At 38.5% G+C, this 25,551-nt stretch overlaps 5 protein-coding genes and 1 pseudogene across 5 annotated transcripts; 3 read left to right on the forward strand and 3 right to left on the reverse strand.

Moving 5' to 3' along the window:
• Positions 1-258: 258 nt before the first annotated feature.
• LOC101291892 (pentatricopeptide repeat-containing protein At3g22470, mitochondrial-like) lies at positions 259-2,163 on the forward strand. The gene has a single exon (XM_004292142.1). It carries the CDS (start codon positions 259-261, stop codon positions 2,161-2,163), a length of 1,905 nt encoding a protein of 634 aa, XP_004292190.1.
• A 5,675-nt stretch (positions 2,164-7,838) lies between these two features.
• Positions 7,839-11,039, reverse strand: LOC101301918. The gene is made up of 2 exons (XM_004289864.1): positions 10,880-11,039; positions 7,839-10,382 (listed from the first exon to the last, which is right to left on the reverse strand). Exon 2 carries the CDS (start codon positions 10,276-10,278, stop codon positions 8,026-8,028), a length of 2,253 nt encoding a protein of 750 aa, XP_004289912.1. The 5' UTR covers positions 10,279-10,382; positions 10,880-11,039; the 3' UTR covers positions 7,839-8,025.
• Positions 11,040-12,157: 1,118 nt separating this feature from the next.
• Positions 12,158-15,470, reverse strand: LOC101292184 (5-dehydro-2-deoxygluconokinase 1-like). Its single transcript, XM_004292143.1, has 5 exons — positions 15,117-15,470; positions 14,773-15,020; positions 14,374-14,665; positions 13,695-13,847; positions 12,158-12,940 (listed from the first exon to the last, which is right to left on the reverse strand). Exons 1-5 carry the CDS (start codon positions 15,468-15,470, stop codon positions 12,554-12,556), a joined length of 1,434 nt encoding a protein of 477 aa, XP_004292191.1. The 3' UTR covers positions 12,158-12,553.
• Positions 15,471-16,006: 536 nt separating this feature from the next.
• Positions 16,007-19,282, reverse strand: LOC101302216 (iron-sulfur protein NUBPL-like). The gene is made up of 8 exons (XM_004289865.1): positions 19,170-19,282; positions 18,956-19,073; positions 18,602-18,724; positions 18,338-18,435; positions 17,950-18,076; positions 17,654-17,739; positions 17,404-17,529; positions 16,007-16,808 (listed from the first exon to the last, which is right to left on the reverse strand). The coding sequence occupies exons 1-8, from the start codon at positions 19,194-19,196 to the stop codon at positions 16,638-16,640; spliced, it is 876 nt and encodes a 291-aa protein (XP_004289913.1). The 5' UTR covers positions 19,197-19,282; the 3' UTR covers positions 16,007-16,637.
• Positions 19,283-21,565: 2,283 nt separating this feature from the next.
• Positions 21,566-24,622, forward strand: LOC101292479. Its single transcript, XM_004292144.1, has 2 exons — positions 21,566-22,673; positions 22,851-24,622. The coding sequence occupies exons 1-2, from the start codon at positions 21,566-21,568 to the stop codon at positions 24,536-24,538; spliced, it is 2,796 nt and encodes a 931-aa protein (XP_004292192.1). The 3' UTR covers positions 24,539-24,622.
• Positions 24,623-24,722: 100 nt separating this feature from the next.
• LOC101292768 overlaps positions 24,723-25,551 on the forward strand; it is an 8,604-nt pseudogene continuing 7,775 nt past the window's right edge.

The following is a 25,551-nucleotide window of genomic DNA, read 5'->3' on the forward strand; positions in this document are numbered from 1 at the left end:
AGAGAGAGAGAGAGAAGAAGAAGAAGAAGAAGAAGAAGAAGAAGAAGAAAGAGATAAAAACTGTGTGGATTTAATTAAACACAGGGTAATAATGTCTTTTTCTTAAGAATCATTAAAATAGGCACAAAGATAAGACTTTAATTGAAATGAGTTTTAATTTTCAAATATTTAGACATCAAGGCATTTTCCCTATTAAGCGGTATCACCTTATCAAAAAAAACGAAACCAGGTGGTGTTCAGCTTGTGTTCTGTTACGAGATGTCATGCTCTTCAAGAAGTGCTGCTTCAAAAGGCAAGCTTTCGTCTTTATTCTCAAACACAGAAAGACCCACTTCTTCAAATTCAACCAAGCTTTCATCTTTATCAACAAACCAAGTTGCAGCTAAACCCACTTCTTCAACTCCCACAACGTCAGCAAAAGACCCAATTCCCAGTGTTCCAATCCAAACCCCACTTGAAAGTTTCCTCCAAACCAATTGTAAGTCAGGTGATTTCACTCTCAATGAAGCAGTTCACTATTTTGACCACATGATTCATATGCAACCTCTTCCTCGAATGGCATCATTCAATCGTTTGTTAGGTGGACTTGCCAAGAGTAAGCATTACTCTCATGTTTTCTCATTTTGCAATAAGTTAACGTCTTCTGGGTTGTTGCCTGATTTCATTACGCTTAATATTTTGCTCAATTGCTTTTGTAATGTGAAACGGGTTTGTGATGGTTTGGTGGTTCTGGGAAGTATGATTAGGAGGGGTTATAGACCAAGTGCTGTGACTTTTACTTGTTTGGTTAAAGGGTTGTGTGTGGAGGATAGGATTGATGAGGCATTGATGTTGTTGGAGAAAATGGTCAAGTTTCAGTGTCAGCCTACTGTGATGACTTGTGGTACTTTGATTAGTGGCTTGTGCAGAGCTGGCAAGACTAGTGTGGCACTTAGGTTACATGAAGATATGGCTAAGGGGAATGGCGGATTTGGTGTTTACTGTAAGCCGAATGTGGTGACTTATGGGATTATTATTGATAGGCTTTGTAAGGATGGCAGGATAGATGAGGCAAAAGAACTTTTCGTAGAAATGAAAGATAGAGAAATTCTTCCTGATGTGATTGTGTATAGTGCTCTGATTCATGGTTTGTACTATAATAAAAAATGGGAAGCAGGCAAAGCGTTGTTGCATGAGATGGTGCATTGTGGTATCAAGCCTAATCTGGTGACGTTCAATGTGCTAATAGCGGCACTTTGCAGAAGGGGAAATGTGAATGATAGCAGGGATTTGCTAAAGCTTATGATACAAAGAGGCATTAGTCCTGATTTATTTACATACAACACTTTGATAGATGGCTTCTGTTTGGCTGGATACCTTAATGAAGCGAGAGAGCTGTTTCATGCAATTTCAAGTAGAGGGTGTCAACCTGATGCTGTTAGCTACAATGTGTTGATCAGTGGATACTGCAAATATTGGAAGATACATGAAGCTGTCAATATTTACGAGGAAATGATCTGCAAAGGAGTTAGTCCAACAGTAGTAACTTATAATGCCTTACTAACTGGTCTGTTTAAGTTAGGAAGAGTTCAGGATGCACAGAAGCTGTTTTCTGAGATGCAAAGTCAGAACGTGCTACCTAATTTATCTACATATAAGATATTGTTGGACAGGCTTTGCAAAAATGATTGCATACCAGAGGCAACAGATATATTTCATACATTAGAAAACAGCCGCAGCTGTAAACTTAGCGTAGAAATTTTTAATTCACTTATTAATGGGTATTGTAAGGCACGGAAGCTTGAAACTGCTTGGGATCTATTTCACAAAATGTCAGGAAAGGGCCTGGTACCAAATGTTATAACATATAGCATGATGATTCATGGGCTCTGTATAGAAGGACAACTCGAAAAGGCAAATAGTTTGTTTTTGGAAATGGAAGGCAAGGGTTGTGCTCCAAACCTCGTCACTTTTAATACCCTTATGCGTGGTTTCTGCCAAAATGATGACTTGGAAAAGGTTGTTGAACTTCTTCATAAGATGTCGGAAAGAAATCTGTCACCAGATATCTCTACAACCTCCATTGTCATAGACTTACTCTCGAAGGATGAAAGCTATCGCAAATGTTTGGACTGGCTTCCAAAATTTAGCCAATTGAAAGATGAGGTGCAAAAATTCAAGTAACTTCAATACTCCATACTGAAGTTCTTCTGATATGATTAGTCATACATGTAGCCAGATATTGTGAACAGTGAAGTTGCATTTGCCATTGTCTCATTTGGCAATTGTTATTATATCATGTACAAAAAACTGTAGCAGTGGAATCTATTGGAGGGAAGATCAGACTAATGGTGTAGTGTGATGGATTTGAACTTGCATTCATTAGTGGCTCAGTCTGCGGGTGAGTCACAAACATTTAGGTTGCAAAGAATCAACTTATAGCGGCCACATGCTGTACATATCAGAAGTTCATTTTTCTCCTGGTCTCTTCTACTATGACATGGTTTTAAGTTGAAGAAATGCTTACCTCCATTGTTTTATAGACTTCGTTTCCAATGTTGTGATCTGCCAAGTTGTAGTAATCAGTCCATCCCCTTTTCTACATGATACTGTTGTAATACAGGTTCTAACTTCTTCCCATTGCATTCATTATACCTGGGTTTTTATGATATATTCATGTTGAGCATTTAGTAATAGATCGGAATTTTACAGTATATTCTCGTCTGCAAGTCCTACTGTAATGTCTAGCCTTTTGTTTGATTTCTTTTCTTGATGAGCTCAAAGTATTCCCAGCTTATTATTGCAGGCTGACAAAATATGAAATCCATTTCATTGCAGAAAAAGAAAATATTTAATTCCAAGTCCTAACTGTCAAAAGACGTAGAATGAATTGGATCGTGAGTTTTGCCTATCTAATTGGGTTAAGTTGAGTGAAATGTATTAGAGTATAACAGTGTATGTGTCTATCTATGAGTATACTTGGTGTATTCATAGATTACAGACTTACAGCTAGCCCCCATCTCAGCTTACCTTACTGCTTTGCCCTAAGCATAACATTAGCTTCTTACTCGTCTTTTGCTGCATTGCATGGTTGATGGGGGAACTAGTAAACTTAAACTAATAAAAGTGACCACCCCTCCACATTCAATGGCCAACATGAAGAATGATCGCACCCGCATGAATACAAATAGTTTCCATTTTTGAAGGAAACAACAATACTGAGACCGGAAAGATTTCCCAAAGGATTCCGGCCATCTATGTTAGATGGCCATCTATGTTATTAGATTTATGCCTCAACCTCTCTCACTCTCTCTCTCCAATCAAACTAGGTCATTGGCCTAGTCATTTAGAAACTTTTTTCCTGTCATCCCCAGCAATAAAATTAGTTGAAATGATAACTTCAGGGTCCCATTTAGCTGATCTTTGGTACAACCCACTAAACAAAGTGTTTGATTTGTGATCATGGTTCATTAAGGTAAGCAGTTGCTGTAATGAAGGTTTCCTTACAGCATAGTAAACCATGCCAGATTGCCAGCAGATGGTGAGGCCGGGCTCATAGTTTAGAGGTAAAAGCTACTACCTCTTAAGTTTTCTCCCTTTATCTCCTACATTCTACTCGGATAGTGAGACCTATATGATTGGGATAAGAGCTTAATCTTGTTGATGATTTGAAACACATTAAAGGTGTGTATGTCATTCAAGGTAGACTAGCCCATAACAACGGGTCCTCTGGAATAGATTTTTATGTTGTTATTGTCTGCTTTTTAGTATCATCAGTTGGTAGGTCAATAAAGTAATTAGATTGATTCATAACTTCATCACCCATCTTTAACCTTGTGTAAGATCTATGTTAGGTATTTAGTTTGGCCTCTTTCCCCTGCCAAATCATTTGTTTCCTCCTTTTGTTCATTTTGAAAATCCTGGTTCCTAAGTACACAAAACTTGGGTTAAATTTATAATGCTTACTCTATGAATGTTAGCTTTTGCAAGAATCATTATTCTCATTGTGCAATTTTCACTGTTTTGTTTTTTTTGTTTTTGTTTTGGTTTGAGTGCAGTTTGAATGTTGAGAAGGAACTGTGAGAAAAGTCATCAAGAACTTCACTGCCCGGAAGACCAGTATGAAATATATCACAAAACCAGTACATAGAGTAGTTTCTTATAGCTTTAGTCTCAATGCTATGATTTTGGTATCACTATTCATGAAGCAGGTTTTCATAGCATGCATGAGTAAATAGACATAAGCAGACAAGGTGGTATTGGTTGGCACCCCCTGCTTTTTCTCTCTTTGTAATCTTTTCATCCCCAATTCTCATCCCTCTCTGAGTCCTAACAAACCCCACAAACAAGTACTACTTGGATTCCAAACCTTACTTTCAATTTGAAAATCAGAGCCACACTATAGCTCTCTCAATATCATCATCATACTATGCATTTCCCAATTTATGATCCCTGTTTGTGGATACACTGCTACTTCTTGTTTTTCAATTACAATCAGGACAAAACCAAATCATATCTCGCAGCAATTGAGAAGCTAGTGTCCAGGGAGATTGACCCACCTGAACTTATGAGCACCACATGTGAATCTGAGCCACCATGGGACTCATTATTTTCAGTTTTTAACTCCCCTCTATTTAGGGTTGACCTGCTCATCTTGCAGGTCTGGTATGGCATATAAATATAAACTTAAAGCTTAGCTCATGAAGTCATGATGCCTTTGCATGTTTGCAGATGAGCCTGGAATGTTTCTGGGGATTGGACTGTTATTAATTTTTCTATCTTTATCCTATTTCTCAAAAAACAACCTTCATATATAAAGGGACTGAAGGAATTCAAATTAAGCCTGAGTTTCATTCCTCAAGTCATCTGTTCACACATTGGCACTTTACATCTTTATCAACATGTTAGGATGAGCTAAGCATGGAAGAAATGGAAAACAAAGCTGCATCATGTCAATTACCTGATGTTTACTTGCTCCGGTTACCAATTTGAGGTACTCGATCAGTGAAGCTTTCTGCTTCTGCATAAGAGCAAACCTGATATGTTCTTCATAACATAGAACATATACAGCTGGGAGGGTCTTCGATCATCAGTGCATGAAGAGTGTATGTCTCCTAGTTTGAGGGGAATGAAGCCTGGTCCGAAATCATCCTGATGATCATACTTGAGCTCACAGAACGATTTCGAACCAGACGACATTCCCCTCAACTATTAGGGAGAGAAAGAGAGAGATGACATTTAGAGGGAGAGAGTTGGATTTGATATGGCCATGCATTATATATATTTCATGGGGGGTCCTTATATATACGTAAGGATGTAAATGACGAGTCTATTCTCCTAATCACATGTCATCGACATGGAGTCCACTTTCTACACCCCTGCCTAACCTTCCTTTTCATACATTCACATAGCCAAATCCGAGGACTTTATGTGCAAAACCATCGATACTAATATGAAGTTTGAATAATTGTGATGAGGAGCACGAAGGTTATTTAAGATTTTTCCACAAGCAACTAATTGCAAATTTGTGAGAGAAATGTCAACCCAAATTGTATACAATCCTGTCTTTAAGCTTCTTTTAACATCAAAGCTATACAATCTTGGACCATAACCAAATCATAAAGCATGATACAGTTCTAAATTGGTTTGAACCATGAAGGATCTTGACCTTGGTTTAATGCAAGTCTCAAGCAAAGGATATGTCTTTTGCTTGCCACTAGAGTAAAGGGACAATGAGAGCAGGTGGAGATCGAGAAGAGAACCTTCAACTTCAATGATGGCATGCATAATGTACGCAGCAGATAGCAGAAAATGTGATGCCAAGCTTAAATCCCAAGCTTAACACACATTGGCGTGTACGTTAAAGCCATTAGAAACACAACCAAAGAATTTAAAGGTAAAGAAAAGCCAAAGGGACAGAAACAAAGGTGGAATATGAAGTCATTATGCATAATATATATGCACTAGCTAATGTTTTGTCTTGATCCACTTTTTACTGTTCCAGTTTCTCTATATATGTCATATTCTGATGGTTTTGTTGGTCCTTTAGAATGTCTCACATGAATTGGTTGAGTGTCAATCCTTTTAGTGTGTTGAAATAAACCATGTGTCACAAGAAAAATCAAACCTAAAATCTGTCTGAATCAACAACCTTCTTCATCGACTCAGGAATTTACAGTGTTGGGTTTGTAAAGTAATAGTTGTGTGAACTAATTCATCCCATATATTGTATTGTGTTCTTAGTTTGTCGACGTAAGTGAAGTCGTACTAAATATGTCTCTAACTTGTAGGTTAATAGGTTTCCAATACTTTGAAAGAAATGAATAGAAAACCACACATGATCCAAGAGCCAAATAAACAAATTAATCTTCATATGTTTGTTTGAAAGTGGCGCCTAATCGAGTATTTGTATATATTACTACCAGAAAGTAGCAGACTCGATCAAAGTTTAATAGACGAAGTAGAAGCTGGTGGAATCATTACTCCATACATATCAAAGACTGTTCTCAGCCGAAGTCAGAATGCTTTCCCAAATAGCACAATGTTCCTACATTACAAGCATGTTCTCCCCAATTTTCAGCGGCCTTTGAAAACTTGTAACAATTAGCAGCGTTCTCAAAATCCTCATGGGCGGCTGCCTAGACGCTAAGGGGTGGCTAGTCGTCGATTAACTGAAAATCGCTAAGAGACTTGAAAACTATGTTGCACGGACACTCCATACCCCTGGAGTGTCGGAGTGTCCAACACGCCGACACGGAGCCCGACACGGCAAAATACGTGTCCGACACGTCACGTGGCGTGTCCGAAAAAGTTGACTTTTTGGACACGTTGACCGGCCCTGACATGGCATTGCGACACACCACGTCAGCATTTCAGATTTTTTAATTTTTTAATTTTTTGTATTTTTATAAAAAAATGTAAATTTTCTATTCATTTTATATTAGATTAATTATGGAATAACAAGTTTGGATGGATTATGGATATGATAATTATATTAGTTCATATTCTTGTCTATTAGGTGCTATTGTACTAGAGATTGTCCTGTTTGAAAACAAGCTACTGCTCGTTTGTTTTTCTTTAATGTTATATTTTAGGTGCTAGAGGTCTGCTGCTTTTAATATTATTAATTATACACTTGACTTATTTCTTATGGTTATGAAATAGATTGAATTTAGAACTTTATTTGGTAATGTAATGAATTTATTTAATTAGTATATTTTTTATTTATTAAAAATACATAAATATATAATTTTGTTTGTCATGTCCAAGCCGTGTCGGAAACTCAGATTTTAAGTTTTGCCGTGTCTCCGTGTCCTGCCGTGTCGTGTCACCGTGTCCGTGCAACTTAGCTTGAAAAGGAGTTAGATTGTCTACAACGAGTTATAGAGATTTTGGAATGTTTTCAATCAATTACAGTGCGCTATTATATCTATGTTACATGTTTATGTAAATATAGTTTTCTGCTTCAAAAATATCAACATAAATAAAACATTCACTTAAGCTCATAGGTCTGAAGCTTTACCTGGATTCGCAGTCTGTTATTCATGTCTGCCATGGCTGTGATATTTGACTTGAACATATTCAACTTCATCAAAGTTTGGGACCTTTTTTATGTTGACTTCTTGCTTGAACTTCTGATTAGGTACTTTGTTCATGTCTGTTCTGATTGATAAAGTCTCTCAAAGTTTCAAGCATGTACATCTCGCCAAAAAAAAAAAAAAAAAAAGTTTACAAGCATGTACACACCCTTGAAGCACATACAAAGGAGAATTAGTGGCTTGATGATTCTTTAACAAGTCAAAAGAGCCTTCAGGTGAATAAGGTGCAAAAATCCAGGACAAAGATTGAACTAGACCCTTATATTTAAGACCTGAAACAACTTTACTGAACAATTATTATGCGAATGTCAAATGCCTAAGGAACAGCTGAGATTTATCTCTATGAACACAGAAAAACAAATACAAATCAAGAAAGAAAATCTGAGCAAAAATAAAATTAAATGAGAAAAGTGTATATCTTCTTTGCAGTTTGCACAGTATCGAGGAACTATATGGGAGCTGAACAAGTTGTTCGAAAATGACCAGTCTGATTGCAGCGGCTGCAATGCACCACTCGTTTAGCACGACCAGCATCTTCTGCTCGAATTCGCCTTTTCCTTGGTCGACTAGGCGGCCGAAGCGACTTTGGTGGGTTGATCGTGGGCCATAAACTTCCATTGGCTTCATCTTCAAAACCAGCCATCTCCTTCCAAAGAGTTCTATCTGGAATAGGATGTATCGTCTCTGAGTAGGCTTTCCGATAATTTGTCACAGTGAAACAACTTTCAGTGAACCGAAACACATTCTGCCCACAAGAGCGGAGAGCTGCCACTGCATGAGAACATGGCAACCCACAGAACTGCCATCCATTGCATGTACATCTACGGTTACGAATATCCACTATATGCGAGCCTTCAGGGTACCTAACTTCAAAATCAGCATCATTTCCACGGAAAGCATTGAAGGGCTGAGAAAGCTCAACTGCCTTTGTCACAGAGCTTTCAGCAGAAGGAACAAGTATGTTTCCCCACTGCATGCTCATCTCACGACGTTCATTGAACCAAGTCATCAGATGTCGTCTGATACACTCCATCAATTGAATTATTGGAAGCCCAGATGCTTCTGCTATCCAAGAATTTAATGATTCGGCCCAATTAGCCGTCAACTGCCCAAACCTTGTACCCTCAAACCATGATGTTGCCCACAACGATGGTGAAATTTGTCTAATCCATTGGGCTGCTTCTAGAGATATCTGTTCAATCTCCACAATTTTTTGTTCATACTCAAAGCGAGTAAGAGCATAAGCAGCCTCCCATAGAAGATTAACAAGCGCAGTACTATTAAATTCCTTCCGTAAACTGTCGCTTAAATGCTGCAAACAAAACCCATGAAAAGCAGTTGGGAAGTTCGCTTCCACTCCATCAACAATACCCTGCCGCCTATCAGACAGAATTGTAAGCCTTGGCATGTACTCTGCATGATTTTCTAGCAGGACCCGAATCTCGGAGAGAAACCACATCCAATTCTCATCGTTTTCTTCATCTACCACTCCAAATGCCAATGGAAATAAAGCACCCTCTCCATCAAATCCAGTAGCAAAAAGCAAAGTCCCAAGATACTTGCTTTTCAGAGGAACTCTATCAAGTCCAAGAAGAGGCCTACATGCATTCAAAAATCCATATATTGATGCATGTAATGATACAAACAGACGCTGGAAGGAGTTATCATCAGGATTCCCATAAACCTGGGCGATACTTCCTGGATTGGTCCTTCTGATCTGTTCACAATATTGAGGAAGGAGGCGATAATCTTCTTCAAAAGATCCACGAACAGCAGCCATTAGCCGTTCCTTCCCCCTCCATGCCTGCTTATATGTTAATGCAATCCCATGAATGCGGTGGATCTCTTCTAGTATCTCTTTTGGTCTGCAATTAGGATTCTCCCTCAAACGCTGTTCCACAGTATTTGCAACCCACTGGACTGAGGCTTGCTGGTGACCAAGATGAGTGATTCCACGACAAGTATGTTCTTCATGAATGGTCCTTATTGAGAAGGTAGGCACACCAGGAAGCTTTGCAGCATGAATTCGCCAAGAGCATCCTTCACTTGCACATTTGGCAGTGAAACGAGTTTTGTCGGACTTGACTGTTTGTATCTCAAAGTGAAGCGCAATAGCTGCATCTCTCAGTGCCCTTCGACAGCTCTGGACATCAGGAAACTCTTGCCCAACAGCCAGCTGGTGATTAGAATTAGCTGACGCTCGACTCTGAAGAACAGGAGGACTATCCATACTCTCAAATGAGACAGGTAGAATACTCATGTGCTGATTTTGATCCATCTCTAAATCTAAATTTTCAGAAAGATCGTGGTTCTCAGCAACAGCCAATTCATGACTATCCATCAAACCCACGCTAAGAGCATGGCTGTTAACATCAATATTCTCTTGATCGGCTTCAAGAACATTGTCCTGATCCAAACCCAAAGCTTCTTCTTCTCCTTCAAGATTCTGCATCTCTTGTAGAGCTATCACATGTTCGTTCGTCTGGTCAAAAGCTAATCCATGATCATGTGCATCTCTGAGACCCTGCTTATCATCACGAGTACCATGCCCTACTTCCAAATCCTGATCATGGGTTTGTCCCAGTGCAAAACTATGACTTTGACCCATAATCATACTGTGATCATGCCCCACACCCAGCTGCGGATTTTGAGCCAACGGAAAATCACGATTCTTCCCCATGATTAGATTATCATTTGCCATAACAAGCCCCGGGATCAGCAGAACCAAACCCTTCCTATTCAATCAAATGTTGCCTACAGCTGAAAAAAGCTCCGCCTACTATGTCTCAGTGCTCCCGAGTAGACCTGCGTCACAAAGAATGCGGCTTTGTATCAAATCGATATTCCTTTCACCATGGGCAGCAACCAATTAGATATCATCTATATTCCGAACTATATCACAACTACAGTACATCAACTAAATCTAACAATCTTAGGGGATCAGCAAAATCACAGTCTGAATTGATCAAAATCAGTACATAACAATCCTGTAGTGAGTGAGTGAATTACTAAACCAATAAAGCCGAAAACCCAAGAGACAAAAACTAACTCATTGGCTTCAAACATATACATGAATAAGGCAGATTGACAAATCCTAAGCCTTTGATTGGTTTTCTTTGAACTTAAAAGTATGAAACTCAATTTGCTATAGTATACTCCAATTGGGTCCTCAGAAGGATCAAAATTGGAAACAAGTATGAACCCAAAACCCAATTGGGTTCACTGTAATTGAATCGAGGAACATAAAAAATCAAACTTTACAGAGTTTCCAATAAGCAAAAATTGGGTTAGAACTCACTCACCTTATTAAGTCTGCCCAGAACCAAGAAGCAGAAGAAGAAGCTGAAAGAGTGATCCTGCAAAATCAAAGCCAAGAGTAACTGTTAGGGTATTAGACATTGATGGAAAAATAATAAATTTGATTTGAAAGAAAAGGAAAAGAGGGAGAGAGATGAGAGTTTGGGCGGGTGGGAAAACAAACCAGAAACGAGGGAAGGGTACAAAGAGAAGAGAGATGGGGGCACAGAAATTTTGCAGGGGCACCGCAATTGGACCTTCGCAGATTCTAGGGTTAGCCAATTTTTAGGGTATTTATGTCATCCTGATTCTTCTTCTCCTCTACTTTTTGTGAAACTCCTATATTGCCCCTCCTCTTCTTCTCCGCTTTTGATTTTACTTTGGGGATTACGACGGGGAATAGGAGTGTTGTGATTAAATTAGATAATTTTCTGGTACTTTCAAACAAAAAATTAGATAATTTTCTGGATGAATAAAACAACTAGCATTCATTTAAGTAAGATTGACAAAATAATTATGAAAGTAAAAATGTATGTTACTTTAACTGTTAATCAAAGAAATTTCACGTGAGATGTGAATATAATCAAATCTAAAACTGTAAGTTTAAAACGAGTAAAAATATGTGAATAAAATTTAACAAGTCGCTCTTTGTACAATATATCATGAGTTGATCTTGTTCATCTTCTTCTCGACAGTGTCTTGTACTTATTTTGTTTATCATCTCTCTTTACAGTGCGGTCTGATTAGTTAACTTCATTATCATTATATTTAGATATAATAAAACCATTGTTCTTTGTTAGCCTGGTAGGCTAGTAGTCTCCATCATCTTTTAGGATCACTCATTGCTACAAGGAGAAACGATAACCAATGAGATGGATGAGGGCAAAAAAGGAAGACAGGATGATGGTGGGATGGTACGCTCGTTGTTTCTTAGAAGGCGAGGGCTACGACCAACAGGGGCATTTATCTATTGCGACGGCGAAAGGGCACTCTTGTACTTCCGCCACCACTTTCATGGCTTTCTTGGGATTTGACTTCAGTACCAGTCCCTCTCTCCTTGTTTCTCTTCCTGGAATACTTGCTAGTTACTACCTCTCAGTTACTACTGCCAATCACAACTTGGGATTGATATAGAACTCTCAAGGCCAAAACCAAATCGAACAGCTGCAACTGCGTTCAACACCCATCTCGAACATCTGAAACTGCAACGAGTGATGTTATATCATTTTTGTGGTTGTAGAACGGAAGAGAGGAGGGGTACAGGAGATGATCGGGCCAGAAAACAGATAAACATTACATACAACTTATCGAAACAAAATTCAATACATACAGTCGAAGAAAAATGAGGCACCAGCTACATAGGCATTGAGTATAAAATCGACATGGTGCAAAGAATGGAAGATCTGTGCAGGAGTGACAATCATTGTCATGCAGCAGCATCCTAGATTTACTGGACCAAAACCGCCACCTACTAATTCAAAGGATAAACTTTTCACCTATGAAAGCTCACTAATTTCAAGCATTTCATCTAAATGAACCCAGCATGGTTTCACTGTGTATAGGGAGGGCAGTCGTCATGTCATGGAAGTAGAACTGCAACGGTATAATCAGACACGGAGAACGAAATAGCTCCAACAACAAAGTTCATTGCTAAGCCCTACTGCTGTGGTTATGATCTGTCAACACGGCACTTTTCTCTCTAGCTCTGCAGATTTGAGCTTAGGAAGCAATTCTGTTACAACCTTCTGCAAAGGTACACAATTGAGCCGACCGTCACTTCCATTAATGGCCAATTTTGAGATAGCAGTAATTTCCTGAACACCCAAATTTTCATCAAATACTTCATTCCAAAACTTGTCATCCTCATTAAGATCCGAAGCTTTCACAAGTTCAATTACTTTATCCAATGTCGCCACATTCCTACCAGCACCACAACCCATGGCGGTTGCAGCACCCACTGCATTTGCAATTGCCAGTGTATTTACCATTGGCATACCATGGATGAAACCATATGCAATAGCAGCTACGAAACTATCTCCACATCCAACAGTATCCATGACCTTTACCTGTCAATTCAAGGCACAATCGTTAGGTTTTAGCTTTGTGTAGCCAAAAAAGAAAACTGAAATGGGAATCACAGATAAAAGGAATGAGGGTGCTTCTTGAATATATACATATCTAAAGCCAAAATTTTAGGTTCAACTAATATACTCAATAGGAAACGTCAAGATACACAACACACACACACACACACACACACACACAGAGCAATAAGCATACCAAGCATGTATATCACTGTTGTTGACTATAGAAAACATGACTTCAGCATGAAAGGATTTCATTGATCCTCGGTGATCCAACAAAAGAAATACATACAGGTGTCCATCTAAAAGGGTGATTCCATATGTAGATATTTCTTTCATATGTAGAGATTTCTTTCATTTGACAGCCATACAGGGTCCATCTAATACGGTGATTCCATATGTAGAGATTTCTTTCATTTTACATGGTTAAATTACTTGATTAAACTGTTTCACATATCTACTGGACTATAACTTATATCTGAATTCAGAAAAGAAAGGATACAAAAAATTGAAATGGTTCTGTGTTACAGTCATTTGAATCCGTTCAAGTTTGTATCATATCAAGTACTTTGAATACAATGTTTTACAGTCTTTCAAATTCAAGTCATTTTTCTCCTTCATGATTCCAACCTAAATATATGATCTAAATCTAGAAACACAGTATTTCATATCATAAAACGGCAAATAAGAAAGATTAAGCTATGTCATAAGAGAATATCAAGTAAAAAAATGATACCTTGAATGCTGGTGCACAAGAGATACCAGACTTAGTTATAAGAATTGAACCCTTTGGCCCCATTTTAACAATCACCCATTTTGTTTGCACCCCTTGCTTGAGCAACTCCTTCCCTCCTAATATCGGGTTTTTAATGCCAGTCAATGACTCAGCCTGCAGATGGTTAGTACCAGTAGAATGGGTAAGCAGAGAGCAAGATAACAAAAGAGTATGCAGCATAATCTACGATAGGATTTCACTACCAAAACAAAAAAAATATATTCCTTCTTTTTCTTTCTGGGAAGAGAGATAGGTGGTTGGAGAGAGGGTTAGTAAGGACCCTACTCATGCCGTATGACCTGAAGAATGCCTTTTTAATATTGGCAAAGGTATACTCATGCCGTATGACCTGAAGAATGCCTTTTTAATATAAATTCCTTCTAGAGTAAATTGCTCCCAACATTTCTTTCCTAGAGAGAAAAGTTCACAATCTTGATTTGTGTGTTAATATGAAATGCACAATTTTGAGAGTCATACATAATAATCATATATATGTAATCTAAGACTTTACTTAGGAACCGGAGACCATTAAGAATGAACAATGCAGTATTACGTCATGTGTTACTAGAGACCATAAATCAAAACTTTGGCAACTACGTCCGGAGTCACAAAACAATTCACAACAGATAAAAGCACTTACCTCATCTGAAGTTAGAAGAAGAACGTCACTCATCCTCAACAACAGGTTAAGTGTTCCTTGCTCTTCATGCGTACCAGCAGAGAGGCTCTTTCCACGGGGTCCAGGGTCGAAAAAAATTGCGGTTCCGACTTCAACAGCATACTCTACAGCCGAAGCTATTACAGCAGGAGAGAGCTCGTCAAAGCCATAGCCATTACAGAACAGGATCTTTGACTGTTTTATCGCCGTCTTCACTTGTAGGGATAATTTACTTAACCAACTGAAAGCCGGCTCCTTACTAAAATCAGCTCGACTGACAAACCAAAAAAACACATTAATTCATAATCAGCATTCTCCACACAGGATGCAATAATGAATAATAGTAACCACAATGAACCCGAAATACACGAAAACTTGTACCTACAAAAACCATGTCTTTGCAACTGATCCACAAGAACCCAGCACAAAAGCGTCTCGTACGAAGCACTTGAAGCTTCAGCCTCATTATCCTCATTCATCCCAACCATACCGATTCCTTCGTCACGAAGAACATCCAACAAGAACTGCCCATACATTTCATCTCCCACATGGCCAATCGCAGTGCAGTGAAGCCCCAACCTCGCAGCAGCTATAGTCACATTGCAGTTGCCACCAGCTTCCCAGTATTTCTAAATCAAACTCAACAACTTGTTAACACTAATCAAACTCAAATCTTTTACCAATCAAATTTTACTTTCTGGGGTAAATTGCAGTGGAGATTTTACCTTGTCGGGGGGCGAGGCGGAGAGGCGGTCCATGTAAGCTTTGCGGCGGTCGGCGTCGGGCGGCGGAAGTTGGGGGACGTTGAGGACGATGTCGACGCAGAGATTGCCGAGAGTGGCGACGTCGATGTGTTTAACGGCGAGGGTCGGGGAGTGGAAGGAGGAGCCGTTGAGAGAGGCGGAGGTGGTGGCGGCGGAGGAGGCGGAGATGGAGAGGCAGGTGAGGGAAGGGCGGTGGTGATTTGGCGGGAAAATGAGGTGGGGTTGGGTGAGTCGTCTAGGGTTGAGGGAGGAGGAGGAGGAGGGGACATGGTAGTAGTAGTAGGGGATTGCGGATTTGAGAGTTACGCTGTGCATTCAGACTGAGAGAGAGAGAGAGAGAGAGAGAGAGAGAGAGAGAAGAAGAAGAAGAAGGGAGTTGGGTTCTCTCTATCTACAGTTGGACGCAGTCTGCAACTTTCAGTTGGTTTGCTCCCACCACACCACCGGTTGTTATCTCTCTCTTACTTTTTTTCTTTTTTTTTTTCATATTTTCCTTTATATTGTTTTTTTTTTACTTTTTTTTTTATAAAAATTATTCCCGATTGGATTTTCACCGGTAAAGACACGATAATAGCTTAATCTATTTGCGAGATTTTGAGGATTTGAGGCCACTTTAGCATTATACGACTGATAACTATCGATACGAAATAATATTTGGAAAGAATAATTTTTATTTAATGAATGGACATGAAGTGGTTAGATCACTGTACTGAAACATTACGAAACATTATGATTGTATTTTCTTAGTGATAAGTTTGACTTTTAGATCTCTTTGGTAAATCTTGAAACACTCGTTTGATACATGAATTATCTAACAAGCCGAAAATGATTACTAATTTTTATTTTATTTTCAAAAACAAATAATGATAACTCAGAGTCATATTAACCAGTAACATACTATCTTCGTAAGTAAGAGGTTGTGACTTTTGTTGTAACATCTAACTTGTTTGCCTCCTTACAAACAGAAAAGGAAAACTAGTTTAAGCCGACTGTTTGGTTCAAAAACTAATAGTGTTCTACATTGTCCATAGGGTCCATAAGAGTTGGTTGACTAGTTGTTTCTGCTTTAATAAAGATCTGAAAGATAAGTCCACTAGTAGAGGTTCATTTGCATGATGCATATACTGAAGTGTTTTCCTTGATACTGCCCTTTCAAGCTGGAACATGAACCTTGTTCTGTCATTGACTGAATATATGGTGCCTTGTTTTATCACGTGTCAAAGTTCCAAAGTGGATACCGTCCTTTCTTAACCCCTTATTTTCCCCTTTTATACTTTTTGAGGGAAAAGGGTGCACACTGAGAACTATTCACCACTTCAAATCAAGCAGCTTAGGATGGGTATCAATCAGATAAAGCAGAATATGGACAGTGTAATAATTTGTCTGGCAATTATTCTTCTGCTTTGAATAAATTCCACATCAGTGAACACTGAACAGCACAAGAACTTCAGTTGTAAGGAGAAGATGGGAAGACTGCGAAAATCAAAGGGAAATCTCAGGACGTGAATGTTCTTCCTTTGATAATTCATCGAGTCTGCTGACAACTTTCTGAGCCACATCGACATATGCCCTTGAGACATCAGAATCAGGTGCTGATATTACTATTGGGACACCGTCATCAGAGCCTTTTCTGATCCCCACTTCTAATGGTATCTGAAACATTGTGAAGCTACGATTAGAGAAAGATTAATGAACATAGGTGCAACTCATCTAAGAAAGGGGTTGTTGTCAACTATTTTGGGATGGCTAAATTTAACCAGAAGTGCAATAACTCAGTTATATAATAATGTTGTCTTAAAAATTATAAGGAATCAACAGATAACAGAAAATGAAACACATATGATCATTAAAGCTTCTCTAAATATACTATAGTTATCACTTATCAGCAAAGAACTAATACAGATTGGCAGTCAAGCCTTCAAGGTATGAGTCCAAGAATAGAAACTTTGTTTGCAGCAAAAGAAAATCAATATGAGTTGAAAGGAGATTTTAGAAAGTCACAACAGACCATCTAAGAGAGATTCCTCCACTTAATAGGTCCAGTAGTAAGATCTAAAACTTCTTGTCTCTCATACTCAAATTTAAATCACCGAAGAGGAAAGTGAGAGAGAGATATTCTTTCAACAGCAAAATAAAAGCACTGAGATAGAGAGACTGATTTCACACAAAAGGAAGCAAATCAATATTAACAAAAAGTATACAGTTATTACAGTAAGTAAATACATCAATTCAATAAGTAATAACCTACCTCGCCAGCAACTTCTATTCCCATCTCTGCTGCTGTCTTACGGGATCCTCCTTCCCCAAAGATGAACCAGCGTTCAGCACAATTTGGGCACTTAAAACAGCTCATGTTCTCTACAATTCCCAAAATCTGGAAACAACAATCCATAAATCTGTCTTAGCAGATTATTTTGTTGATGACATCAACCATATTTACAAATAACAAAGCAAACATATCAAAACATGAAAACTTTAATTCTGAAGAATAATCTCACAGGCACTTCAACTTTAGAGAACATATTAATTCCTCTGCGAGCATCCATTAGTGCAACATCTTGAGGTGTTGAAACAATCAATGCACCTAAACCAAACCAAAAGTTGTGATGAAAAACCAAATGATAGTTGCTGAACCGAAGCTAAGACTAGAAAGGTCATATGAACTTCTAATTGGGTGCTTCACGAGAAAAGGAGCAGGGAAGTTTACCAATAAACGATTTTATCATTGCTTTAAGCGAAAAGAACAAAAAAGAAAAACCATCGCAGAAGCACTTTAATTTTAAATTCAAGGTACCGGATAATTGCAGCCTTTGGGATACAGTAATATGAGCATCACCAGTGCCAGGAGGCATGTCTACCACAAGAATATCAAGATTTCCCCAGTCAACCCCCCTTGTCATTTTTTCAAGAGCACTTGATACCTGCAAGAAGTAACTCAAACCAATAAAAAATAATGAAAAGAAAAATTACACAATTATACAGAAGTCATCACTGCTCAACTCTATAAACATATTGAGGTCCAATGAAAAATGATGTTGTTTAGAGACAGATCACAGGATGAAACTTAGGATATCAAGAAATTACACAACACCCACAGTTAAACCCTCTCATATCTGATATTTTAGTTAGCAAAACAATTTGCAAGGATATACAAAAACTTTCAGACTAGTTACCACTTATACCATAGGACCTCTCCAAACAAGTGGGGCATCCTTGTCCACTAGAAGTCCAATCGACATACACTTGACTCCATAGCTCTCGATTGGAATCATTTTCTTATCTGGTAGAAGAAGATCATAATGTCAATTTTCTCCAGCGTGAATTAGAGATTTGATACAAAGGGGTAAAGCCAAGCAATGTATATGCCCAGTAACTCATCTACAAATTAGTTTAAAACAGATCTCAGAACTGAACTGATAAATGCTGAACAAACAATAAACCAATACCTTTGGTCACTTCAGGCTTTCCTTCGAGCTTCATCATGATAGGAATATTTGGTCCATACACATCAGCATCAAGCAAGCCAACCTTCATTCCACACTTGTTAGCCAGTGCAACTGCCAGATTAACTGCAATTTCCCACCACTATCATACACTAAGCATTGAAATGAACATCCTCTAATCAGAGTTCACTGGATGTCGAAAATTATCATCATCAAGCAAAAATTGCTTCAAAAACTTAATGTAATTACAAAAAGGACTAATCTTTACACACCCAGAAAGCTAAAATGCCCAGAAACTCAGCAAAGTTGAATCCTTTTTAGTATAAGCCATTAAGACAAAGAAAGATAAGATGATACCTGCAGTGGTGGACTTGCCCACACCGCCTTTACCAGAAGCAACAGCTATGGCATGCTTAACACCCTCAATCCTAAGGTCCTTCTTCACCGCACTGTAACTCCTTACACCTCCGAGCCTCTGCGAGTTCAATCAATCAAAGAAAGATACTTTCACAAACTGAAGGGTAAAAAGGATACGAATTCAGATTTACCCACATGCAAGAAAAGGACTTACCGTGAAGGACCTCCATAGTCCCCTCATCAATTCCAAGCGATGAAACTTGAGTCAGAAATGTTGTATGGGGTTTTTCTCCTCTCTGGGGTTTTAGTTTCTAGTCGGTTGTGTGTGTGGTACCAAACTGAAATATGGGGTCGAATAGGTTCGTCAGTTTCTGTTACTTTTTACCTTTTAGTTTTCACTATTCTTGTAGACATGGGGTAAAAGTAAAAACTTGTAATCATCCCAATCATTAATTCTCAACAAAGTGTAAGCTTTTCTTCTCAACAAAGTGTGAGCAAGAGAGTCAAGCATCGTGACTCCTTCAGAGACCGCAACAAAATACATCTACAATCAAATATCAGCCTTTGAGGGTGGATCACATAATTCACATCGGTAGAAATATGTTATGTGATCGTTTCATGGTGGGGTATTTTTGTTCGTCATGATTGTAGGAAGGACAATCATGGCATCATGCAGCTCTTCTTCTTTCTTTTTTTGGCAAAATATTTTTAGGGTCAACATAGCCATTGGTAAGATCAGCTGGCAGATCCATACTCTGACAGATGCACCAAACGTGCCCCCAACCACAATATATGAATATATGTCAATGCACCAAAAATGAAGAATGACGATAGTTAGCAAAATGAATTCTTGGTTTTACATTACAAAAAATTAGAATATTAACCCACCAAATATGCTAATTTTTGGCTCTTAAGTGTTCTCAATCGTATAAAATAATGAGCATTAATATTTCCTATCATAAACTTATTTGTGGTTTGTTTAGAGCATCTTTATCAGGCTCTATTTTAGCTTTTTAGCTATTTTAGAGAGCGTGTTTAACTCTTTAGGTATTTTAGGAGCTCCAGTAGACTAGCCAAAATATAGTTATTTTAACTTTTAGCTATTTCGCTAGCTAAATATAACTAGCGTAGCTAGTGAGATGTGACTCTCTATAATTTAATACATTCATTTTAAGTTATTTAATGTGATATACAAATACATATAAACTATTTAATCTTCATTTATAGAATAATATTAATTTAATACTAACTAAAGTAGAGAGTATTGATGCAGACGTATCTTAAAAGTCGCTAGCCAAAATAACATTTTTTGCTAATTTGACTAAAATTTAACTAAAAAATGGCTAGCATTGGTAAAGATGCTTTTAAATCCTAATCATAATTTAATACTAGCTAAAGTAGAGAGTATTGATGCAGATGTATCTTAAAAGTCGCTAGCCAAAATGACATTTTTTATTAATTTGACTAAAATTTAACTCAAAAATGGCTAGTATTGGTAAAGATGTTTTTAAATCCTAATCATAAGTATGTACAAAACTTAACTCGTTTTTAATAGTTCAAATTCGGTCGGTAAAAAGAATCCGTGAAGTTTCCACTCGATTAGGGAAACATAAACCTAGTTACCCAGCTATTATGATCTAATATATCAACGGAACATAAGGATTCTGTTGATTTTTGGACCTCTTATGATCGTGTCATTCCCCGCAGCTCAAAAGTAAGATATCAGAGGCTTCTAGTTTGGCCCTTTATTTGCTTCCAAACAAATCCTAGACAGTTGGCTTTCAACGGCCACACCAGTCACTTCCCCACGCTAAGGACCCCCTCGTAATTCCGCGTCTTTCCTTTTATTTCCTCTTGAATTTTCATTTTTAATCCATAGTCTCATTTGGTTCCTCCTTCGCTTTTTTGTTCCTCCATCAACATCAATCATCAAGCTCCACCACACCAGGTACACACATTTCCTCTCTCTTCTTCTTTTGGTTCGTTTTTTTATCTTTCCTCCAACATTGTGTTATCATTATCTGCACACCCAAATAAAGTTGTAAAGTTTCGATCTTTTTAATCTGCTTCTGAAATGGCAATCTGCATTGCATTGTGTTCGATCATGAACAATGTTGAAGCTTTCACATCTTATTGAGATTGTGGGGAGAAATTGGTACGAGGGCAATCGTTTGTTTGCTTGAAGAATTAGAATTTGGGAAAAAGTTTGTTGCGTTGTTCATGAATCAAAGGTAATTGGGTGCTTGAACTGAATCTGGGTTTGGTTTGTTACATTGATTAGGTTAGGTTTTCATTTAAGTTTATTGATTTGAGTTGGTGATTGGTGTTATATCGAACAGTTGGGAGGGTTAGTAGCTTAGATGCTTGTTAATAATGCATAATTGGGTGTGGTGAGGCATTGAGTTTGTTTATTGTTGTCAATTCCTTCTTGTGTTTGTCTACCTTAACTGAAATTCATTAGTTAATTTGATGTTCCTAATTGCTTAATTGGTTCTTTTTCTGGACCGGATTGAAGATGGAAGGCCTAAGTTTGGGTTGGGGGGATAGGAGTGATGTACTTAAGTTTCCCAATTGGAAGAGCATGAGATTGTAGAGCGGTTTCGGAGGGAGATGGCAGCAAAGGGGAAGTCATCAGTAGATGTGCAGAGGAATTTTCAGGGGTTTATAGCCATTCTAACATCTGCAGCATGTGAATGGTTTTTGATATTTCTTCTGTTAGTCGATGCACTGTTATCCTATCTGCTGACTAAGTTTGCGGTCTATTGTGATCTGCAAACTCCTTGCATCGTGTGCTCAAGGTTTGAACATATTACTGGCAAGGAAAGCTCTCAACTTTACGAGGAACTACTTTGCAGCAACCACATATCAAAGCTCGCATCTTGGATAGCTAGTCAAAATTATGGTAAGGATGATGACAATGAAGATTACTTCTTTCCTTTCACCACAAGGGACTACTCCAACCGAGAAATGCATATGTTTTCATATGGTAATTCGGTATCAGATATTGAAAGTTCTGGTCTTCGGAGGCGTGTGGTTGGCAGAAGTTGTGTTCATAGTCCTGTTCATAGCCCTGTTCATAGTTCTGTGGATGTAGGTCAATGGTCTCGTTGCTCTAGCCCTTGGGGACGTAGAGGAAATCCTAAAGGACTAGAACTCAAATCATCTGGGAAAAAAAATCCCAAGCCTAATATTCCTTTGCCACGTTTGCCAAACCGTAGCCGTTCAAATCGAGACCAGGATAGTTCAAAGAAGACCAGGGATAAGTCTCCGGCGTCAGCTACTAGTCGTCATTCTGCAAAAGTAGGAGTTGATCCCTTGTCACATGTAGGATACAGTGAATTGAATCTCTTTTCTGATACTGACTCAGAGTCTCTTTTTACTGATGGGGATGATGGAAGCAATGTATCCAGTGCAAGTCATGAGCCTAAGATGGAATGTTCCAGACGTGCTTCACGGTATCGGCCTAAAGCACCACCAAATGGTTTGAAGTCAAGAAGGCATAGAAATCGGTCCTCCAAACCCAAGCGGTCACTTTCAGAACCTTGGCCTGTTTTTAGGAAATCCTCTGATGTAAAATATTTGGGTTCTGATAATGAATTTGAGATTGGCTTCCGTGAGCTTAACTATCAGCAATCCAATCAGAAGTCCAACCCTTCTGCATTACCTGAGCTTATTTCACTGGATGACGTCTTTGCGTCACCCAGTGTACAAGAAAAGGGTACGTACAACTTTCTCTCATTTCCAGTTCATCTGTGTTATATGTGTATGATGGCACTCATTAGTTAGAATATTGTCAGACGAATCTAATTAATTTTTTGTCTCTGTATGCCTGCAAACGAGCACTCTTTGCACTTATGCATGTCATTAATAATAATTTCGTAATGCCTTTAAGCAGATATTAATGGGACAGGCGACTTTGGATTTGCATCTTTCAATAAGAATGTCGAACTTTTGAAGTCTATTTGTGCAAATGACGGAGCATCTGATAAAAATGATCCAGCTGTTATAAAATCAAACCAAAGTAATGTAAATGCCATGTCTGAGTCCGAGGGAAGTGCTAGGGAAAAGGATTCATCTAGTATTACTACAGAAGCTCCTCTTATAAAACCAAGCCCTAGTAATGTAGATCCTGTGTCCAAGTCACAGGGATGTGTTCAGGAACGAGATTCATCAGGTATTACTACAGACGCACTTATAAGTTCAAACCAAAATGCTATGTCTGAGTCAGAAGGAATTGGCAAAGAAAGAGATTCATTGGGTATTACTACAGAAGCACTTAGAAGCCCATACCACAGTAACTTAAATGCTATGTCTGAGAAAATGAAACTGTTAGCTCAACAGGACTCTTCTGCTCGGGAGATTAAGTTCTCACCAAAGAATACAAGTTCGACAGTAGATGGTTATCTGGGTGAAAAACAGACTACTGATGCTTCAAGCTCTAATGCAAACCCGATGCTTCACTCGTCAGCATCAGTAGAATCGGGTCTTGAATCGCTGGATGGAGGCTATGTCAGTGAAATTGAAGGTGAAAGTATAGTTGATCGGTTAAAACGACAGGTTGAGTATGACAGGAAATGCATAAAGGAGCTGTACAGGGAATTGGAAGAAGAAAGAAGTGCAGCTGCAATTGCTGCAAATCAGGCAATGGCCATGATCACTAAGCTCCAAGAAGAGAAAGCTGCATTCCATATGGAGGCCCTTCACTACTTAAGAATGATGGAAGAGCAGGCTGAGTTTGATGTGGAGGCACTGGAGAAAGCCAATGATCTCCTGGCTGAAAAGGAGAAAGAGATACAGGACTTGGAAGCAGAGCTAGAGTTTTCTAAGTTAGAATTCCAAGATGAATCAATGATGGAGAATCTAAATGCCAGAACTTCGGATTTAGTGGGTGGGATTGAACCGGTGGAGAGTACTGTTGTGCCTGGTGTGAATAACGATCTCACTGTTACTTGCAACTCAATGCCTACTGACCTACCGATAGTCAGTAACCAACCTCCTTTTTCTGAAACTACTCTTCTAGAGTTTGAAGATGAAAAACTGTACATTACAAATTGTTTGAAGAGCTTGGAGAGGAAGCTTTCAGAAATTTACAGTAGGGGGGCTTCCTCCAAAATGCTTAATGGTGAAAATCAAGCAGAGTCTCCTAGAAAAGAGAAGAGTCTATTAAATGATGGAAAGAATCAAGAAGAGACTCCTAGGAAAGAGAGGCATGAATTATATGGTCAGCTTGAAGAGAATGTTCTGCATGGGAAAAAAGATTTACATATGTCTAACGGAAGACCTGCTGCTCGAGAAGGGCAAACTGATTGTGATGGTGGTGGTGATTTAGAATGTAAAGAAGCCATTAATGATTCTGATTTCCATGGGGAAAATAATATCATGGATCCTAGAGAAATGGATATGGTTATTCTGGAAAATGAAATCTCAGACCTTAATGATAGGTTGGAGGCACTTGAGACTGATCATGATTTTCTTGAGCACATGCTCTACTCTCTTCAAAATGGAGCGGAAGGACTACGATTTGTTCGAGAGATAGCTCATCAGCTGCAAGAGTTGCGGAAGATAGGGAGGGGTTTCAGATGATAGTCTGCTCCCTAACCTCAAATACGTTGTAAGCATGGTAGGAACGACCTGAATATGTATGTCTTTCTGCTTACATTTCCTACATTTGTCTGACCATCCATCCATTATTTTTCACAGCTAAATTAAGGGCAGAAATCAAAGCACATAGGGAAAATCTTGATCAGCAAGTAGTTGGGTGCAAGAAATGGTTCCTTCAGCGACCGGGAAAACCTTGAAAAATCCAAATGATTTTATGTACAGGTACCTGTCAAAACTGTTGGAAAGAAAAAAATGGTCTATATGAGGGCATAGTGTATCATCTTAGAAGTTTTCCATCACTCTTTCCACTTGTGGGTCTATTCTTTCTATCATATTTGTTTGATTTGAGAGCTGGCAGGTTTTTAAGGCTCAACTTTATGGATTTCTGATCGAGGTTGAACATATTGGCATTTTCAGAGTAGTTCAAATTTCTTGTTCTCAGGTCTGCCTCTGCTATCAGAGCCAAACCACATACATTGTAAATTCAAATAGATCTCTTACAGTATGTTTAGAGAGTTTACTCCCTAGTTTTTCACATATGATTTTTGTATATAGAAGAAGACTTGGTAGGAATGTGTTCAGCCTCATTAGAATGATTCTCAAGTGTATGTCTGCCAATTTTCCACGCAAGGCCTATTAAAGGCTTGAGTCGCTTGACAGTCTAACGTACAGACAGCACCCATATACTGTGTTTCCTAATGCTTTAGTAGTCCAAAATTTAGGGTTTAGCTAGAAATACATCTTTACACAAATCAGATTATGCATACCAATATGAGATTGGTTACTACTTCTCCACAGTATTGAAATGCAATATTTATGGACTAGGCATCACCAAAGAACGGTCGTCTTCTCGTGTGATCAACAAAAATAGCAACAAATGAACAATGAGACACAAAGTTTATGACGTGCGGCAATAGATGAATAATGGATGATTGTTCTTTTTTCCTCTCTGTTCATCAACCATTAATATTTTTAATCTACTAATACTGTTTCTG

Source organism: Fragaria vesca, linkage group LG2, assembly GCF_000184155.1.
Source record: "Fragaria vesca subsp. vesca linkage group LG2, FraVesHawaii_1.0, whole genome shotgun sequence".
NCBI lineage: Eukaryota > Viridiplantae > Streptophyta > Magnoliopsida > Rosales > Rosaceae > Fragaria > Fragaria vesca.

Bases quoted from the DNA above. Each gene is read 5' to 3' on its own strand.
- LOC101302216 (XM_004289865.1), bottom strand. From the start codon at position 19,196: ATGAGGGGACTATGGAGGTCCTTCACG. The intron at 18,725-18,955 runs GTATCATCTTAT...GGGAAATTGCAG, and splicing joins GGGCAAGTCCACCACTGCAG to TTAATCTGGCAGTTGCACTG. The intron at 17,530-17,653 runs GTGAGATTATTC...TGTTGTTTCCAG, and splicing joins TCTCTAAAGTTGAAGTGCCT to ATTTTGGGAATTGTAGAGAA.
- LOC101292479 (XM_004292144.1), top strand. From the start codon at position 21,566: ATGGCAGCAAAGGGGAAGTCATCAGTAGATGTGCAGAGGAATTTTCAG. The intron at 22,674-22,850 runs GTACGTACAACT...GCCTTTAAGCAG, and splicing joins ACCCAGTGTACAAGAAAAGG to ATATTAATGGGACAGGCGAC.
- LOC101301918 (XM_004289864.1), bottom strand. From the start codon at position 10,278: ATGGCAAATGATAATCTAATCATGGGGAAGAATCGTGATTTTCCGTTG.
- LOC101291892 (XM_004292142.1), top strand. From the start codon at position 259: ATGTCATGCTCTTCAAGAAGTGCTGCTTCAAAAGGCAAGCTTTCGTCT.
- LOC101292184 (XM_004292143.1), bottom strand. From the start codon at position 15,470: ATGCACAGCGTAACTCTCAAATCCGCAATCCCCTACTACTACTACCAT. The intron at 15,021-15,116 runs GTAAAATCTCCA...AGTTTGATTTAG, and splicing joins CCGCCTCGCCCCCCGACAAG to AAATACTGGGAAGCTGGTGG. The intron at 13,848-14,373 runs GTAAGTGCTTTT...AACCATCTGCAG, and splicing joins TTCTTCTAACTTCAGATGAG to GCTGAGTCATTGACTGGCAT.